Genomic DNA, 19,438 nt, shown 5'->3' on the forward strand with positions numbered 1-19,438 from the left:
CTCTCATGTTAAAGGTTACCTGCGAGGGAACGGGGTAATCTGATCCCAAAAAAAATCTGTGATTACGGGGCCCCGCCGACGCAGAGCGATGCCGCATTTGAAGCCGCTTTCCGCGCAGAGATCCGGCCCGGCCCGGCCCGGCCCGGCCCGCCCCGGCCCGGGTGGGGAGCGTCAGGTTATGGACTAATGTCACTCCTTTAAGTTGCCGAGCCCACATCTAAAAAAAAAAAAAGAGGTCAGGGAGGTGGGACAGCGAGGGGACCACCCCCCACCCCGATGTCAGGCCGAGGACTCGGCGTCATAACTCACGAAGCCGCTAAAAAAAAAGAGAGAGACGAAGCCGTGAAAAAGAGCAGAGCTCAGAATATAGAGCAGCGCTCGGCCGTGGGCTATTAAGAGGAATTGATTGCGGGGAAAACCACAATTCCTTGCGGCTCCCGGCTTCCCTTAACGTGGGACCTTTTTTTTCTTCTTTTTTTTCCCCTTCCGGTCCAGCCGTGAGTGTCCGCTAAAGCTAGGCTAAACTAAGCTAAGCTAAGACTCCGCTCGCCGCATGCGTATTTTTAAAGTAAACACAGACAATTTTGCATTATTTAAAAGCTTATTTTAAAAGCTCCAGCTTCCCTCTATTCTGATCTTATTTTTCAGCCTTGAGTGTGTGCGTTTGTTTGTGTGTGTGTGTGCGCCTGCGTGTGTGTGTGTGTGCGTGTGTGTGTGTGTGTGCGCGTGTGTGTGTGCGCGCGCCTGGGCGCAAATACGGGTGTTTGTGTAAACGGTCAGTCTTTTGCAGCTAATTGCTCTCTCTGTGGCTTCCCCTGGCGCGAGGTGTCACCGAGGTCACCTCAAAACTAATGACTTGAATGTGAATTTGATCCCCCAACTCAAGTATTTTTTTTTTTTTTTATTTTTTTTTTTCTTCTTCTCCCACCTCCACATCTCGGGTTTATTGATTATTGAGATCCGCGGCAAAACTTTAACCTTGAGTTCGGGCATAATAGCCCAGGTAGGGCGCGCGCACGCACACGCACACACACACGTATAAAAAAGAAAAAAGTGTTTGTGCGTCGTTAAATATTTAGCAATTCAGTCGCAGCTTCAATTTTCCTAGGGCTTCAGTTTAAACAGTTTGGATGCTGCGAAGCCATAAATTAATCATAGTTTTATTAAATGTAGATTTTTCTCCTCTCCATTCCTTTCTTTCTGATATTGGTTTTAGCTTCTCCCCAATTCAGCCAGTCCCACCACCACCACCACCAGCAGCAGCAGCAGCAGCAGCGGCGGCTGCACAGCGTGATGCGTGGCCCTAAAAGCATCAAGGCAATACATAAACATATCCTTTTTTTATTATTTTATTATTATTCCTATTTGATACGCACGCACACACACACGCAGATGCTACACACCCGCAACGTCAAGGTCCATCCTCTAAATATTCCGCGCGCACACGTGCACGCTCTTACACACACACACACAGACGCAGACACACACCTCCGCATATTCAGCGCACGCACGTCTAAATATTCACCAGCCTTGGCCAGCGATGGTTGACAGTTTATGTTATATTCAAAGAATCTTGAATTTAGTGAAAAGGTTTTAAGAGGCCGTAAAGAACCATTGACTCACAAAACACACACACACACACACACACACACACACACACACACACACACAAACACACAAATAGAGATCAGGAAGCATATCTGAAATTTAAAATTCTAACTAAATGGGGTCCCCTTTAAAAAAAAACAAAAAAACAACAACAACAAAAAAAAGGCAGGGGGGGGGCAGTGAGGGTTCTGACCAGTGAAAGTGCTCTGCATCCGCTTAGTGTGTTAAACTACTAAGTGCGGGACAATGGGGTTTCACTGGATGCGGACGAGGAGGGAAACATGACTGAAGCCGGGACGCAGCCGGGGAGTTCAAATGGCCGGCTCAAGGTAAAGAGTGCCATCTATTGACGGAATCCGGAAGCGCCTCCTCTTCCTCCTCGTTGTTGTCTGAACAAAAGGGGGCCTCCGCTCTGCTCCGTCCCTGCTCATTCCTCCCACAGTGGCTCGGCGTCTTGTCCTTGGTGAACTTTGAATTATGATTCTTTTTTTTTTGTCATCATTTTCTTCTTTGTGCCTCGCTGCAGAATGTCAAACATTTTGATTCCTTTTTACCCGCGAGGAGGGCAAAATCTGTTCAATTCTGAGACACATTTATTTGCAATTTCATCCATTAGAGAGGAAAAAAAAAAAAAAACTCTTTCCTCTTCCTGTCTTCGCATGGCCATTTGAATTGGACTCGCTCTCTAATGAGTCCTGACCCGGCGAGCGTGTGAAGTGAACTGTTGCTCCTTATCTAACCCCCACCTCCCCTACCTCCATCTCTCTCCCTCTCTCTCTCTCTCTCTCACTCTCTCGCCCAGTGGAGGAGTTGGCAGCCCGTGCAGAGGAGGCGAGGCGGATGGAGGAGCGCCTGAATGAGGGGAAGCTAGCGGAGGGAAAAATGAGGTGAGAATGCCGAGGCAGGAGCTTCCCCTCTCCTCCTCTCCCGCTTCCTGTTGCCCCTGCCTGTCCAGCTATCGCAAACACATCACCTGTCTTTAAAACACAGCCGCCTTTTCTTCCCTTTTTTTCTTCTAATAAGCGTCCTTTCCAAGTAGGAGCACGGTACACAATGTCTGAAAATAAGGAAAGTCCGTATTTGCTTCCGTTTCCTGCTCCACTTTATATAAAAGTTTTATATAAAGACCCACACAGTGAGCCAGCCGTGATGTCACAAAGGGCGCTTCTAGTTCTCAACTGCCTCCACCCGATGTCTCCCTTGTTGCCGTCCCCTTTGCAAAAGATGTGAAAGCTGCAACAAAGGAAACTAAAGCCAGACATTTTTTACGTACGGTGGGTGGGCCGCCGCCGCCGTCGTCATTTGTGCGAGGCCCGACATGATGAAAATGAAACGCGTGAGAGTGAATGTAGGATGGGCCGTTCAAGATTCCCGAAATCACCCTCCCGACCCACCCACCCCTCCGCTCGCTGTGTTTTCGGGGATTTTTTTATGGGGGCGACCAATAAAAACCATTCAAGTGTCCGCGGGTGGGACGCGGCGGGAGGGGGGGAAGGAGGGAGCAGATGTCGGCTGGCCGAGTTCAAAGTTCAGGGTCGCGACCCCCGTTTGACCCCGGTTGCGCCGCGTCGGGGTTGCGGCGATGACATCAGAAAGCATGTATCACCCAGTGGAGTGACTGTGTGTGTGTGTGTGTGTGTGTGTGTGTGTGTGTGTCCGTTTTTTTTCCCTTTCTTTTTTTTGTGCAAGCATACTTGCGGTTGTGGCTTTGGCTTCGACGTGACCCCAGCCGCAGCCGCCCTCCTTCTGACTGAGGGGACTTTCTCCTCCAAGTCCAACTGTGGAACATTTTTTTTTTCCTCCTCCTCCTTCTTCTTCTTCTCCTCCTTTTCATTGTCGAGCCGACAATTAAAAGGAAACTCGGGCGGCCGCAGAGACTTTTCATTTTTTTTTTTTTTTTTTCATTTTTTTACGGGTCACGTTCTGAGTTACTGCCCGTCGTTGCGTGTGTGCCAGTTTTAGGCAGCGGCTGGTGAAACAATCGCCGCGCCTGCATATTACATCCATTTGCAGAATCATGCTGTTTACTGTTAACCCAGTATTATCTAATAAGTGCAAAGACATGAAAGGTTTTTTTTTTTTTAAACGCAGCAGCGCCGTACTAATGGCTTCCATCTGTGCTGTGGGAAATCCCCTCCTCTCTCCACAGGATGCCTCCTCCTCTCCTTCTCCTCCTCCTCCTCCTCCGTGCGCTCCCTCCACGGACCGATCTATCACTTTTTTTTCCTTTTGTTCCCCCTTTGTTTTGGCTGCTCTGCCTCGGTTTTTACACCACCACCAGCAGGAGCAGGTCACAACCATCCGCGTGTTTTCATACTGTTGGGGATCATCTTTCTTTTGCCGCTTGCACACCTGCGCCGCGTAACTTGTTTCTCAGAATTCCGGGTTTTAAAACTTTCCCCGCAAAGTTTAGATCTGCGGAAGAGAAGCGCAACCGTTGGCCCGAGGGGTCTAGGGGTCGGTTGTAAAAGTGCAGCGGGTCGTTCCTGTTGCACGTCAGCATCAGATTCTAGTGTCACTGGAACACAGAGTGAATAAACAAGATTATATTTAATTGTTTTGTTGACGTGTTTATATTAAATTCTTCATAAATGAACAGCCTGGGGCTTCTCGTCACTGTAGTTTGTCTCTTTAAAGCTTCGGATGATGAGTTAGATATACATATATCTATATCTATATATAGATATATGTATGTATATATACATATCTATATATATATATATATATATATATATATATATATATATATATATATATATATATATATATATATATATATATATATATAGATCGATAGATAGATGTGTGCATATAGATAGATATTTATGTTCATATATTTATATGTTCATATATACATATATATATATATATATATATATATATATTTATGTACTGTATATACACACATGTACACATTTTTTTCGTTTGTTTACTTTTCTCTCTTATCTCTCTTGTAATTTTATATATAACCCTCATATATGTATATATACATATATGTATATATACCTATATACTGTGTGTGTATACATATATATGTGTGTGTAAGTATACACACAAATTTTTTTTCATCTATGTATACTTTTTAAGGCATCGGTCTGAAGTATTTATTTATTTTTTTAAAGGCTTACTTAGCGGCCCAAGTGAGGCTGTGAAGGGAGGTTTGTGGAAATGGTAATCATTTGTCGTATTGATCCGCCTGTAGCCGGCCCAGTTGGCATGCACGGACCCGTGCGCACGCACGCACGCACACATACACACATACGCAGGCGTGCAGACGCAGACTGTCTTACACACACACACGCGCGCGCGCACAGGAGCACGCCTGCGTGGCGGGAACAGACCCCTTCATATTGATCCCCTTCACATTCCCTTAGCTCGGCTGCCACCGCACTCACACGTGGGAAACGTACGAACACACACATACATGCGCGCGCTCACACTCACACACACACACACACACACACACACACACTTGCTGAACCTCTATAAAACAATTCCCATGGATCTGGATTTCTTCAGGAACTTGACGTCTGACGTGGGTTCTTTGAATCTACCTCTGTTTTTACGCGTGTTTACGTGGGGCACGTTTACCTGAAAATATACACCACCATTCATTAGTTTGCCGTCACCTGCTCATTTCTGCATTGGACTGCATTATAACCAGTTTCATGAAATAATAACCTGGAATGCTCTGCGATCATTATTGCATGGAAATCAGTCAAGATGTGCTTAACAAGTATTGGAATATTTTAGTCTTTAATGAAAACCATTTCCAATTTCTAATTAAAAGTGATGATGAGAATTCTAAAAAAAAAATTCTAAAAGTCGGCAGTTTTAAAGATATAAACTATGATGCTTTGTTTACTCTTTTATGGTTTTGCACACACAACAATGTGTGATTATAACATAAAGCTTTGTTTTGAAAAATGGTGCAATTTTAAAGCATTCCGTTTCTGTAATGATTGCTGCATATTGCACACACATTCTAGGCAACAACTGTCAAAGCCATCCCTCGTGTGTTCAGTACTTACTGATTTTCCTGCACGAGTAACATTCTTTCAGTAGATTATTTCATGAAGAAGGTTGAGTTTTGAACGTGTTTGTATGAAACAGCTGACTGAGAGCAACGCTTTAGTAAGACTCGTCATTCCCTTGTTTTTCACAAGGCACCCAGGAGCAAAAAAAAACAAAAACTGCGAGCTTGATCAAATTTCATGTCTGCAGGTCTGTGGCCGCCAGGCTGGGGGCGGAGGCCGACGAGCTCAGGAGGAACCTCCAGCTGGCCCTGGACCGCAGAGTCCAGGCGGAGCGTGAGGCTCGGGAGGCAGAGGACAAGGTGAGCTGAGCCCAAGCGACAGGTGCCGGCGCAAAACACCAGAGCCGCTCGAGCCGGGGAAAAACTCTGCGCCAGTTTAAATCTTCTGCCGATTTCCTGCTGAATGATAAGGCAACGGGAACGACTACATAAACACCAGCCGCTCCGCTGCTCTCCTTCCGTGCCCTCCAAGGTCCCTCCCGTCCCTCCCTTCCATCCCCCTCCCCTACCTTTTTGATGATTAGTGGCATATATCTAGCGCTAGAGCCTGGATTATCTTGTCCAAGACGGGGAGGGGTGTGTGTGCGAGCCGGGGCCTAAAACCTGGCAAGGTGATTTGGAGCATTAATTCCTGGGTGTAATATTCCCTGATATTCCCTAATGTTCTGGCTGGGAGCAGGTGGGGCGGGAAGGAGGGGGCGGCGGGCTGGGCCAGTCTCGGGGGGGGTTGTGGGGGTGAAACGGCTTGTCAGTGCTGAGCCGCTGCTGCACAAAGACAGAATGGATAATTAAGGGTAAAGCCAGGAAGAGGAAGAGATGTTCATTTAGATTCGACAAACTTTGAATTCCGTCCAAAGCCGCAGCCGCCTTCCCTCAGATCCCCCCTCCCCACTGCCCCCTCCCCCAATTTGTTCAAATATTTAAAGTTACTTTTTTACCCTCTCAGCCTCTTCCTGTTGTTCTCTGCCATCCTGTCCTTTCCTGCGTGTTAACCTTCTTTCCATTTCCTCTTTTTTTTTTTCCCCCCTCCCGCTCTTCCTCACCTTTTCCTCTCCGCTGCCTTGTGAATAATGCAGCCCGCATAGCTCTGCTCCCACTTCTGCCTTGACAATACTGATTACCGGGAGAGCGGCAAAGCCGCCGACTTAGGCCAGTTGATTGGTCAGTCAGTAACCGGGACAGAACCGATGAAGTGCTCCACTTCTTTTTGTCGGTTTAGAAAACCCTTCTTCTTCCTGCTTGTGCACACAAGGCAGGCAGGAGCCTTTGTGTGTCAGGGTCAGAGTCAGCTGGATGGAGGACGTGAGAAAGGATAGATGGATCGAAAAAAGAAAAAAAAAAACTCAGTCTTTTTGAACAACACGTAAAACGTCAAAATGTTCCTTTGAAGGTTCTGCATCACGGGATAAAGCTCACCATTACCTCTCCCAAGTTAGCAACAACACCTCTGGCCAGGTCTTGGCTCCTAACCACTTCCTGCACGACTTGACAGGAACTAAGACACCGGGGTTCAATTGACTCTCTTTTGCTTTCTAAAGATCTGCAGCACTTGATACTAAAAAAATCAGGATGTGGAAACGATATCTGCAACCTTCCAGGGACTGATAGCATAAGCAGATGCCGAGCGCCTCTGGCCACAGTCCCAAAGCGACAAGTTGAGCGAACAAACAGAGGTTAATGCTCAAGTTAATAGTCTCATCACTTCCTCTCTCGCCTACGAAAACCTTTTCGAGCGAGAGCAGCAACTCGTACCGCTCGCGTTACTCCAGAAAACTTGTGCCACGCACCCGCGAGGTGCCACGCAAACGCTCAGCCTCCGCGCCTCCTCACTTTGCATCTCTACCGCCTCCTTCTCCTCCTCCTCCATCGTCTCGGGCAACAGGCGAAGAATTTCAATGAATCCGAGCCCAAACAGTGTTTAAACAAGCCGGCCGCGGTGGCTCCTCCGACTATGACTCCTTCATTAGGTCCCAATCTCTGCTATTGACCAGCAGAAGATGAATTATCCGCTGGTAGGGAGGGAAAAAAAGAGAGAGAGAGAAAAAAAATCAAAGGGTTTGAAATGGTAAATGGTACACTACAGTGGCCTATAGAGGAAATCCATATTACAAATTGCCTGGGTGCACAGTAAAGCTGAACCTCAGATAGCTCTTTTTACTCGTCGCCTTCCTGTGGAACCCGCACGCACGCACGCACGCACACACACACACACGCTCGCACCCCGTTGGACCCTGCCCCTCTGCATGTGGTCAGACAGAAGTCGTGGTAAATCATACTGCATGTTTTAGCGATTGATCACACCGGCCGTCTTTCCCCTCGTTCTCCCGCTCGGCGACGAGCGCAGGGCCGAGCGCTGGCACGCGGGCACATGCGCAGTCATTAGCGTGTTTGTCTCAGCTCCCTTCTAGCGCAGATTTCAAACGGTCCTAATGAGAAAATTTTGGCGGGGGGTGGGGGAGGGGGTGTTTCAGAACCCCAAACTTTTGGTTTTCAAACTTTGGATTTTATCATCTTCTTTTATTCTCAATTTTTTTTCTCTCTCTTTCTTAGTCCGTCCCCCCACTTTAATTGTAACAGCTGATGTCGCTCTATGGAAACGCAATCAGCCAGCGGATTCTAATCACTCGGAGTCGGTGGGTGGTTGCTTGATCCGTTGAGTAATTAGAAACGTTAGAAGCGCCCCCGTCCTGGCGTTGGTATCCATGAGCAACTGAGTGAGGCGGCAAAGACTCCCAGAGTCTTTTCTTATTATTTCCTATGCTTCTTTTTGTGGGGAGGGGGTAGAGACAGAAGCAGAAGGAGCAAAAACTCTGCCCAAGTTTGACTTTAAGTGCAGGTGAATCTGGCTGATCTTCGCCCACGTTGGCATTTCTCGCTCGTTACACCTGATAGAAGGCCTCACTTGCACCCAATTTGCTCAGTAATACCCGCCACTAGATCACACAGCTCATTTGTTCAGCTGATGAATAAAGAGCAGTGGCTTTTATTGTCTTTATTTCTTCATTCAGATCCCCATTAGCTTCCAGAGCTGTGGTCGCTAATCTTCCCGGTGTCCGCATCGAGTATAAAACATTACACACACACACATATAAAACATACATACATACATACATACATACATGTATACGGCTGAGTGTTTAACTACAAAATGGACTTTCATATTTGTTCAAACGCAGCTCATTAAGCGACAATTCATTTAAAATACAGATTCATGATACAGATTACAGATTCATACATTTCGGCCCTGATTCACTAAAAGTTTGCCTTTGTGGAAAAACACCAAATCTGATATACTCACTCTGTACTTCCCCATCCTTCAGGGGCCTTTCCAGGTAAACTTTCGTATTTCCTACATACAAGATTTTTAGTCATTCAAAATGTCCAACGAATTTGAGAGGCGACTTTACAAAAAAGAATTGCTTTCATAAATGAGCGCATAAAATTGAAACAAAAGTGATTTGAGGCTAATTATTGAGGCTACATAAGGTGCAGTTGCGTCGCCCTCAAGCGAGCGTGTAAACTAAGAAATGACTAAGTTGTTTGGAATTACGCCGCACCCATAAATTTCCCAAATGCAAAGTTTTACTATGTGCACTTTTTTTTAAGGAAAGGTGTTATTTTAGTTTTTTCAATGACACATCCATGGTGTTAAAATTCCCTCTGCAATACATGAAAACTCAGCATGGGCTAAGGGTTGCAAAAAAACTCATTATTTCAGATCTTAGGAAAACAGGCCCTTGGTACTCTTCCCTCCTATATTGTTTTGCTGCATAGAAGGCCACCTCTTTATTTTATACTTGCTTAGGAATCTGAGTTGCAAAAAGGTTTCGGTGGAGGAAAAATCTCTCTCTCTCTCTCTCTCTCTCTCTCTCTCTCTCTCTCTCTCTATCTCTCACATTTAGTTTAGTTAAATACATTCTTATACTGAATTAGTAAATGCACATTAACCTTGTAACCCTTCAAAAGATGTCGAGGTAAACGTGTTTCAGAGACTCAAAAATTCTAAAGCATTTATTGTGTGTGTATCGCCGTGCTTATAACCTTGCACGAGGTTGAACAAAACTGGTGGGAAAAAAAAATAGAAAATGAGCCTTTACAAAATTGCACCTGCTCCTCATTTCTGCGGTCCAGTTTGTTTAAATCGGGAAGCTATTATTCTAATTATTCAAGGCTAAACATTAATTATTACGCCTCGTCTCCGAGTTTTGAGCCACTGAAACCTCCTCCGAACACTGTTTACGAATTGTTGGACGACGTTAAGCTCATTCTGAACAAGGGTGATTAAAACTTCATGAATAACAGACTCTGAAACCTAGAAAACTTAACCCCATCAAAGTTTTGCAGCTGAATGCAAACATTTTTCTTTTCTTTTTTTTCTTTTTTTGCGCTATCTGCCCAAACCATTGTCTGATGCTTCTCTCTCTGAGAGGTCATTTAACATTTACCGCAAGCGGACGGATTGAACTTCTGGCCTCTCAGACTACAAACGAGAGTTGCTCCAGAGTGTTTTTGTTTACACGTCTGCTCAGTGAGGACTTTCTATGAATCAGTCATGTCAGATTAAATAAATAAAGCCCTCGGACGACCGCACAGTGTTTATTTCCAGTCTTTCGTCTCGGCGCGGAAGCAACTTTGGAAACGGCCGCGTGTATACTAACAGTGGCGGAGGGAGCTCAACAGAATGCCGCTCAGGAAAACACAGGCAAACAGACTCGAGGCCGGCAACTCCTTGAAAAACAACAACAACAACAAAAAAAAAAAACATCTTTCTCTAAATGACGTCCATTGGAAACCCTCAACGCTCAACTAAAGAGGGGGGCGGTGAAAGGCAGACGGACGCGGATGTGCGCGTTGCTGCTGTCTTTGGTACCGACTGCAGCTTTGGATGTGATAAAAGTGGAAAAGGTTTTCTCCTTGCCCAAGACTCGGAAGCATTTGTCCCTGTTTGCACTGAACAAAAGGCAGGTTTAGTCCAAGCGTTTGAAAAATGCACAAACTATTTTATGTTTTTCTCGTTTTGGGAGCGCGTTGTCTTGTTTGCAACTTTAGCAACTGATGAGGTGTTTTCTGCAGCGACTAGCTGTGTTTCCGTTATTAGTTTTTCGCAAAATAAAAGTGATATTTCTAAAAATTTCGACAAAGTACAATTGGGATTTGCAGGTGTTTCCATTGAATGGTGCGAAGCGCATAGGCCGTAATTCTCGTAAAATCTCGTCCCTCAAGATTTATGAAAATTACGTTTGCTTTTGTTTGTTTACGTTTGTTTGCTGTGAAGAATGGTTGTTATATTTTTCCCTTTGATTACTTGTAAAAAAAAATATATATATTCCGTCTCCTCCTCCGTCCAAACACAACGCGGTGATGTGTAAATGCGTAAAAGTGTTTCCATGACACTTTGCGATATACCTCGATATTGATACGTCTGAAAAACCACCTCAGGAGAGTGTCAAAACCTTTTAGCGGTATTTGAGAGGTTTTTTGAAATTTGGGCATTTCCATTACCAGTTTTCTATTGCGATATTTTGGTTTTGTGCATTTCTAGGGGTAATGGAAACGTAGCTAATGTTGGTCTCAGCGTTTGTTCAGCGGTAAAACGCCCCGGACCTGCAAATGATCTCATTCCATCAGACCCTATTAGCAAATTTGTCTTGAAACATCAAGCAGACGCAGTGACAACCTTTCCTGGGATCTCTCTCTCTCGTCTCCTGTTTATTAACCCAAGAAAAAGAAAATCCTCGCTAGATTGAGGCTGATTGAGCGACCTCCACCATAGCGGGTAATTTGGCCTTGTTCATGCAGGCGTTGGGGGGGAGTAGGGGGTGTGGGGGACTTCAAAACTGACAGTATCTGATAAACAAGCCCCGGTCGCCTTGGTAGAGGGAGATTGAGATGAAAGGACTCGGCTGGAAGGAATCATGGCCGCGCAGCGCTAGATGAAGGTAATTAAAGAAGCCATCATCAGCATCATTAATATGCTAGCTCTGCCGTGGCCTACTGAGTAGTCTAATGGAGGACATGTCATCATCTCCACCATTAGGGAGAGCGGCACACACGCACGCACGCACAGACGCACACAAACACACACATCTTAATGTTGGGTCACGCCATGATTATCGCCATTAAGCCTGGAGTGAGAAGACCTGCTCGGGGGAAGCTCATTCTCTTCCGCCGTCATACAATGCGCATGCACGCATACGGTGTGCGCACGTGCACGCACACACACACACACACACACACACACACACACACACACACACACACAGGCGCGTCCATGTGCACACGCTTGTAAATCTTTAATTTAGACCTTGTGAGTGATAAGTATGCATATTTAAGTGATGTCAGGCCTGTTGGGTGTTGTAATTAGACAGAATGAATGAATGTTTTATAAAAGCGTGTTTAACAATAAATGTGTTCATTAATTTGATGAGGAGACCTGCCCTGATGAGCTGTGCGGGTCGGTCGAGATACGGGGCGCCGTACCAGCCGCGCGTTTCTCATGTTTTCCCCGACGGTGCCATGTTGAGCCCATTTTTGAGATAGTCTTTTTTGCTTTTTAGCCCTCTGTTTACCACCCCACTGTTACAAAAATAACCTCTTTTTTTTAATCTTCCTGCTTAAACTGATGCGCTGCTGGGTCTTTCACTCGCTTGCAAGGAGACAACAACGAGGGGCGGTCTCAGGGAAAAAAAAGCCGGCCGGGGTCGTTGTCACTTACCCGGGAGATGCATCAGTGCCCTTTATGACATCATAAAGCGTTTGCAGTCTTCCCAGCAGACAGAAACGGACGAGCTTGGAGTTCATTGTCAGGCTGGAGACACGCGTCTGGAAAAAATAATTTTTGCCAAACGTTTTACGCTTCTCCCTTTACATATTGACGTCTGGATGGCGTGGCGGGAAGCGCATTTCCTGCCCTGTGCGTTTAACACGCAGCATGCTCGCCATCCACGGCTCAGTGGAGATTAGAGCACATGGAAAATACATTTACTGCAGGAGTTGCTGCATTTCTCCTGCTTTTTGCTCTCTGCAGGTATACCTCGCAGACTCGGCGCGAAGGCTTGATTTCATTGTTCGGACCCCCACAAAACAAAGAAAATACCTTCAAGCCCATCTCATATTTCTATTTTCCCCCGTACGAAAAAACAAAACAAAAACGGCTCTTTATTTTGACAGAATACAAACAATTGAGAGGATAAATCTCTGAGGCCGCAGAGATTCCCGCTCCTCCAGCGAACGCCCCAATGGCCCGGCTCCCATTCTTCGGCGTGGTGGAAACTTGGCCACGAGTGTGTCCCAAATGAATTTTGTTGCCCCTTTTAGCCCCCCATCACGGGGCTAAAATATTTGTGCAACAAAACCAATCTAAATGTTAAGCAGGTGCGCGCCGCTTCTCTCCTCCCCCTTTGCTCGCAATCACACCTCCTTTTGTCCCCACCTCTTTTTCTCTCTCTCCCCCTCTCTCTAAATGTCCCTCCCCTCTCTCGGTCCCCTCCCCTCCCTTCACTCTTTCTCACACACCCTTTTACTGGCTCCCCTGGCACCGGTGGAAACAGACCGAGGGTGTGTAATTTAGTCCTAATCACAACATCAGACTTGCGCTGCGATTTACATCCCTGCAGCAGCCGAGCCAGTCAGACAGTCAGGAGGGAGATGTTAATGTGAGACCAGAGGTAATTACTGTCATTATGGCACGCAACAGATCCCCCACCCACCCACCACCACCGCCGCAACCACCCCCTGTGTGTGTGTGTGTGTGTGTGTGTGTGTGTGTGCGCAGATGCATCGGAAGTGCGGAAGTGTGTTCTTCCAGCTTTGGAATGGTTCAGTTTGATCCCTTTTTGTGAGTTTGTGTGTGTGTGTGTGTGTGTGTGTGTGTGTGTGTGTGTGTGTGTATGTATGTGTGTGTGTGTGTGTGTGTGTGTGTGTGTGTGTGTAAGAGAGAGAGTATATATAATTAATATCAGCCTAATAACATGTGATTTTTTTTTTTTTACCCCCCCCCCCCCCGCGATGCAACCGCGCACAGGACGGAAGGAGAATGAAATCGTAAACAACAGGGGTCTTAAAATATTCATGCCATCGCTCATAAACATAATTACATTTGATGCCCTGACGCGGTTCACTCCTCAGAATTAAATGATTTGCCTGATGTGATTTTATTGTTTTCCACCCAATTTTCTCCCATTGCTCCATTTGTGGAAATGAAGCCCGCCCTTAATCCGAATGTAATTAAAAGAGTGCTTCCTCGTCCCCGTTGTGAATTTTTGAGTTATTGACTCCGTGGCGTCGTAGTTGCCGCCGCCGCCCTTCGCGGGCGACCATTCACGCAAATGTTATTTCCGCGCCAACTTCACAAATGGGTGACTTTGCCTTTAAAAAAATTTAAAAAAAATTGCGCTTGCTTCACTAGTCTTGTAATGTTTTGTTTTTTTGACCAATTCTAATGCGTTTGCTTCTCTGTTCAGTGTATTTCCCTCCTTCATCAGTCTAATTAACCAGTTTTCTATGTATCCCCCTTTCCTTAAAGCATCATTGTAATCAAACACTCAATACTGCATTTTATTTTGTTTACTTTAGCATTTATCTCACTCGCTGGCTGGCCGTGTCCGTGCATCAATTGACTCCATCCCTGCAGAATTTCCCAGATAAACATCAATCGGAAAAACTAATATTTTGTCCGTGTGGGCCCCTGGTCCGAATCGCCTGGCGCCGACTGCTGATATTCTGACATTTGGGCCGTGGGGGGTAATCATACGATTAGGGAGGGTTTGCCTAAAACCGTGAGGCCACACATTTGGAACTCTTATTTGTGTCTGGCCAAGTCTTTGTGCGTGTTCGGGCCAGTGAACCAAGCTGTTCCCATGGCGATAAGGGGAATGTGTCGGGGTCTGCAGAGTTTTGCCCTCCATCCACCTCCCTTCCTCACTACTACCGCCCAAAAAAAAAAGGTGATAAGCCAAAATGGAAAAAGTCAGCAGTTTGGCCAGTGCTGTCCTTCCTTCCTTCTTCGCCGGTTCCCACTGCTGACCCACTCTTCCCATCCCCGACCAGGTGCACTCGCTGCGGGCAGAGCTGGAGCAGAAGCAGTCGGACTGTGAGAAGCTTCGTCACGAGAGCCAGCAGGTCATGACCAACGTCAACAAGTGGATCTCTGAACAAAAGTAAAAAGAAAAAAAAAATTGCATAGCAAAAGCAACTTGTCTCAACACCTCTTTGATTCCTCAACAGTTTTCTTGCTTCTTTCTTTCTTTCCTATTTTCTATTGTTGTAGTACTTGAGACTGGTCTTTGTTTCAGGACCACTTTTGTAAGGGTCTCGGTCTCGTCTTGGACTCGGAGGCGTTATTACTCAGTCTCGTCTCAGTCTCGAACTAGACGGACTCAGGGTTTTTGATCAAGACCAGTCAAGACTCAGCAGACACGATAATAACAGAAAAGAATCCAGCTGCTGCTGTTTGGTGACACCCTGAGTGACACACTCCCTTTCTCCTAATTTATTTATGTTGTAATTTTATCAAGCAAAGTTTTTTTGGGTGAAAATGGTTCAAAACAGTTGGCAAAGCAGCAAAATGTTAAAGAAAATTATTAAAAGATAGCTTGCTGAAAAGAGATGCTGCTGTTCAATTTAGAAGCAAACCTGAATTTAAAAAGATACCTGTCATTTTTTTTCTGTTTCGTTGTTATTTTTCTTTGATATATAAAGTCTTGGTCTTGTCTTGGTCTCGAACCCCAAATGTCTTGGTCTTGTCTTGATCTCGATACTCTCGAGTCTCGATAATGTCTCAGTCACGGTTGGTGCGGTCTGGACGACAACACCACTATTTTCTCATCAGAAGTCACTGACTGTGCCTTCTCCTCCGCAGGACTTCCAACGAGAACCTCTCTGCTCAGATAAAAGCGCAGCACAAGACGCTTCTCGTCATCACCGAGGAAAAAGAGTGAGTATTTACTACAGATGAGCACTTTACTCACTATTTTTTTTTTGTGCCTTTTCGTGCGTGATACATGCCGACAGAAGTTCGGGGAGGGTTTTTATTGTACAAACGTGCACATATGCAAAAGCGTGCGCGCCCGCCTGTCCTGCTTTTGTAGTATCTGTGTCCGCGCCCGCGTTCCAGTGATTCTGTCGTTTTGCATTACACGCCCAGGCGCAGACGGCAGGCATACGTGCAGACGCCGCCGTGATGTTTCCCTCGTCCCAGATATCAAAGCGGCCCAGCCGTCTCCCAACCCCTGCGGTGTCACCGCTCCCCCACCCCCTCCCCCAGCGGCTGGGAACACCTAAAAGCGTCTCTGTGTTTTCTGCTCCCGTGTTTTTCTTGCGGCGCGCAGCGAACGTTCCTGCGATTGTCTTGCACAGCGGCCGCCGTGAGTTTTACAAGAACCAGCTTTCCAGGAGGAACGGAAGAGCTTTTTTTTTTGACTTCCTCTCTCTTGAGGAAAGTTTACATGTTTGAAATGGAGTGTCGTGACATCACCCTGCAAGTCAGCCGGATCGCGTGGATATTTAAACTGAGAAATCTGGCTCGTTCATCTCGCTCTGTCTAAATTTTAAGATCAGGAGGCAGAAGCTAATACAAGTTGCTAAACGCCGGCTGTCGCTATAGAGGTTCATTGTGGATGCTGCGATACGTGGCACAAGTTCACAAATGGAAGATGTGTTCACATTTAAAGAAGAAGAGTAGAGAAAAAAATCAGTTGAAAGTTTAAGTGTGAAATATCTGGAGATTTTCAAGAAGAAACGGCGACATCAAGTGGTTACATTTTAGATTGCAGCATCTTTCACTCTCTCTCTCTCTCTCCCCCTCCTGAGCTTGCCAGTGAGCTACAGTGGCCTCCTCACCCAAACCTGGATACGTCATCCACATTCTTCTTCAGTGGTTTATTTAAAAAATGTGAGCGTTCACCCTAAATAAGAAATGTGCTATCAGGCGAGTTGGATTGTCCACAAAGGCTTCCTTAGAAATATGGCGGTGCAAGATGGCAGCTCACAAGGAGCAAGACCCTTGTCAGTGTATATTTTTTTATATATAATCAAGATCTGTTCTATGGGTAGGAAAATCAGATTACTTTTATTGTACTGCGATTATACACTTTTTTTTTTTTATTGTATCAGTTGACAATATGTGAAGCTTTTACTCATTTAAAAATCATAAATCAAGCCAAACATTACACACTGGACCTTTGGTACTGTTTCACTGATGTGCTTTAACAAACGTGATTGGCTGGCTAACAACACAGATGAAGATCAACACTGCTCTGCAGTACCGTCTCTCGCCACGAGGCGCCTCCGAATCTCGCACGCCGGCCCTTTAACTTTGAAACGGGAGCTTTTATTTAACAGTCGACATTAACGAAACTTAAACGGGCGCCACTGGGGCCAAGCAACAAAGGGAACTTTCGCTGCAGCGGATCACGAGCCGCCTTCAGATCCATCCGTCTCCCCGCGTTAACGAGAGCCTCCTCCCCGCACCTGGAAGCACCTTCCCTCTGTTCCACTCCCCCCCTTTCTGTTCTCTCGGCAGGCGACTCCAGGAGAACAACGACACGTTGAGGGCGACGGCCAAGAGGTGGCGGGAGGGGCGGAGGGAGGCGGAGCTCTCGGAGGTGGCGGCGGTCCGAGGGCTGGACGGCCGGCGGACGGAGAGGAAGTGAGTGAGCGAGCGACCGTGCAGCTGATGGCATCGAACAAATCTGATGAACAGCAACAAGAATGCCGACTTGTGAATGAAACACCCCGGACACCTGTGTGTGTGTGTGTGTGTGTGTGTGTGTGTGTGTGTGCGCGTGTGTGTGTGAATATGCCACTCACACCCCCCTCCCCTCCCGTCCAGCACCCGTCAGCACACGGGAGACGTCGCTCATCGTCTTCATTAGAGCAATTAAAATGAACGTGGCGCAGATGGGACTCGTGGTGTGCGTGTGTGTGTGCGTGTGTGTGTGTGTGTGTGTGTGTGCGATGGGGGAAAGCAGAGTGTGAGGGCCACCCGCCCTACGGCAGCCGTCCCCGATACCCCCGGCGTGACCCCCGAAGGTCTCCCTCATTAACAGCCCCTCCTCCTCCCTCCTCCCCCCCCCCGCACCGCCCACCGCAGCCCGTTTGACGCCGGCGCTCCACCCCTCCCCTAACGAAGCGCCGGGGCCTCTGTTTCCAAAACGAATCAGATTTGTTTTGACTGGGGCGGCTTTCCAGCGCCATTCAAAGCTGTCAGTCAATTTAATGACATCATTAAGGGGCCACGACAGCAAGATGAATCGCTTTCCTTTGTCTTTCCCTCATAATTGCAAACGAGTCGGAGAGAGAGAGAGCGGGGGGGCGGGGGGGGGAGAGCAGGGCGCACGCGCGTCTGAGTGTGTGTGTGTGTGTGTGTGCCGGGAGGGTGGGGTGTCGCTTCATATAGATGTGTGATGTATGCACAAGAGAGGTTTTTGATTGAGCGAATATAATAACACAGAGGGAGATAAAAACAGTGAATGAAAGCCTCCCCCATTGTGTCTCCCCCGTCTATTCTTCCCCTTTTCTCACTTCCTCCCCCACCCACCCCCCCACCCCCCTTTTTTTTTCCTCGCCTGCATTATCGCAAATTCTAATTTACTTTATTTCATTACCGCGCACTCCTCTCGCCGTCCCCCTCGCGAACGCCGAGCCCCCTAAATACCATATGTATGAAAATCAGGCCTCCACGAGGCAACAGATACGTCACCGTTCCTGCACAGCAGCGGGCGGCGGATCTCATCGAGGGGAGGGGGGGCGGCGTTGTCCCCACCTGTCACCATCGCTGGCAGCCATCAACGCAGACGTGGCGGTTTTGTCATTATTAGACGGGCCTTTATTAAAGAAACTTATTATATGATCGCAAGGCCGTCTGTTCCACGGCTCCAGGTAGTGGATGGTGTTGCATGGTCTCCGTGTATGTGTGTGTGTAGGGGTTAGAAAAAACGGATGGCAGAGATACCAGTATATTTCCCTCTCAGATGTATTTACGGCCTCCTTCTTTTTCGCCCTGCTGGACGCATGTAAGACTTTCTAACACATGCATCAACCCGCCGCAGTAACGAGTCCATCAAAAGGCCAAGCGGCTGAGTTTAGCTCCGCGGCTAATACTTATATGCACTCCTGGCGTTCATCAAAGCGATTTATTTTTTCTTCTTCTTCTCCTTCTCCTTCTCCTTCTCCACTTTTTATATATATATATTTTTTTACTATCGCCACACGCTTGAGACCAGATCTTTTTAGTAGCTGCTCCGCGGCTCTCAGCCTTATCACGTTACCCTCAAGTATCCAATATTTCTGAGCACCTTAAGGACTTCAAGCGCACCGCTCGTACTTAGCGGCACCGACGGAAACAAAAGTGCTCGGCTCTCCCGATTTTTATTTTTTATTTTTTATTTTTTTCCGAGGAATGCGCGCAGGAGTGGAAAAGTGCATTTTTTAAAAAAAAAGAGACAATTTGATTAGCGTATTTGATTGTAATCAGTCTTTTGCCTTTTCCTCACCTGTCTGTCTTCTCCACTGCGTTTAATATTGAAATGAAAAGGAAAACTTAGCAGCAGGCAAGTTTCCACCCCCAATTCCATCTCAATTCTGCCAAGACCCACCACCCCCAAAACCTTCGCCCAAGACGCGTTCAGGCGTCAAAACACCAGCACTCGAGTCCGCTGTCGGGAAGCGCTCGTAAAGCATCGGGCTTCATCAGTCGCACCGCTAACAGCGCGCCTCCAATTAAGAGCAAGCCAGTGATCACAGCGGGGGGGATTTGTACAAACCAAAGTGACGGCGTGAACTGCGAGGCCCGGG

At 46.8% G+C, this 19,438-nt stretch overlaps 2 protein-coding genes across 3 annotated transcripts in view; one reads left to right on the plus strand and one right to left on the minus strand.

The window, feature by feature from the left end:
* Window positions 1-19,438, minus strand: part of hnf4g (hepatocyte nuclear factor 4, gamma) — a 180,907-nt gene that overhangs the window by 91,480 nt on the left and 69,989 nt on the right. The window lies entirely within an intron of this gene.
* The window catches only part of LOC142904807 (uncharacterized), a 105,081-nt gene that overhangs the window by 66,550 nt on the left and 19,093 nt on the right, over window positions 1-19,438 (plus strand). For both annotated transcript variants that reach the window (XR_012929456.1, XM_076051128.1), the window contains exons 16-20: window positions 2,411-2,495; window positions 5,833-5,944; window positions 14,693-14,802; window positions 15,504-15,578; window positions 17,166-17,291. Coding sequence is in view for 1 of the 2 variants with exons in the window: in XM_076051128.1 (XP_075907243.1) it covers window positions 2,411-2,495; window positions 5,833-5,944; window positions 14,693-14,802; window positions 15,504-15,578; window positions 17,166-17,291 (508 nt within the window). In the remaining variant the exon portion in view is untranslated. The remainder of the gene's footprint in view (window positions 1-2,410; window positions 2,496-5,832; window positions 5,945-14,692; window positions 14,803-15,503; window positions 15,579-17,165; window positions 17,292-19,438) is intronic.

The sequence above is a fragment of the Nelusetta ayraudi genome, unplaced genomic scaffold (assembly GCF_046127955.1).
Source record: "Nelusetta ayraudi isolate G7.1 ecotype Tasmania unplaced genomic scaffold, CSIRO-AGI_Nayr_v1 ptg000132l, whole genome shotgun sequence".
Classification (NCBI taxonomy): Eukaryota; Metazoa; Chordata; class Actinopteri; order Tetraodontiformes; family Monacanthidae; genus Nelusetta; species Nelusetta ayraudi.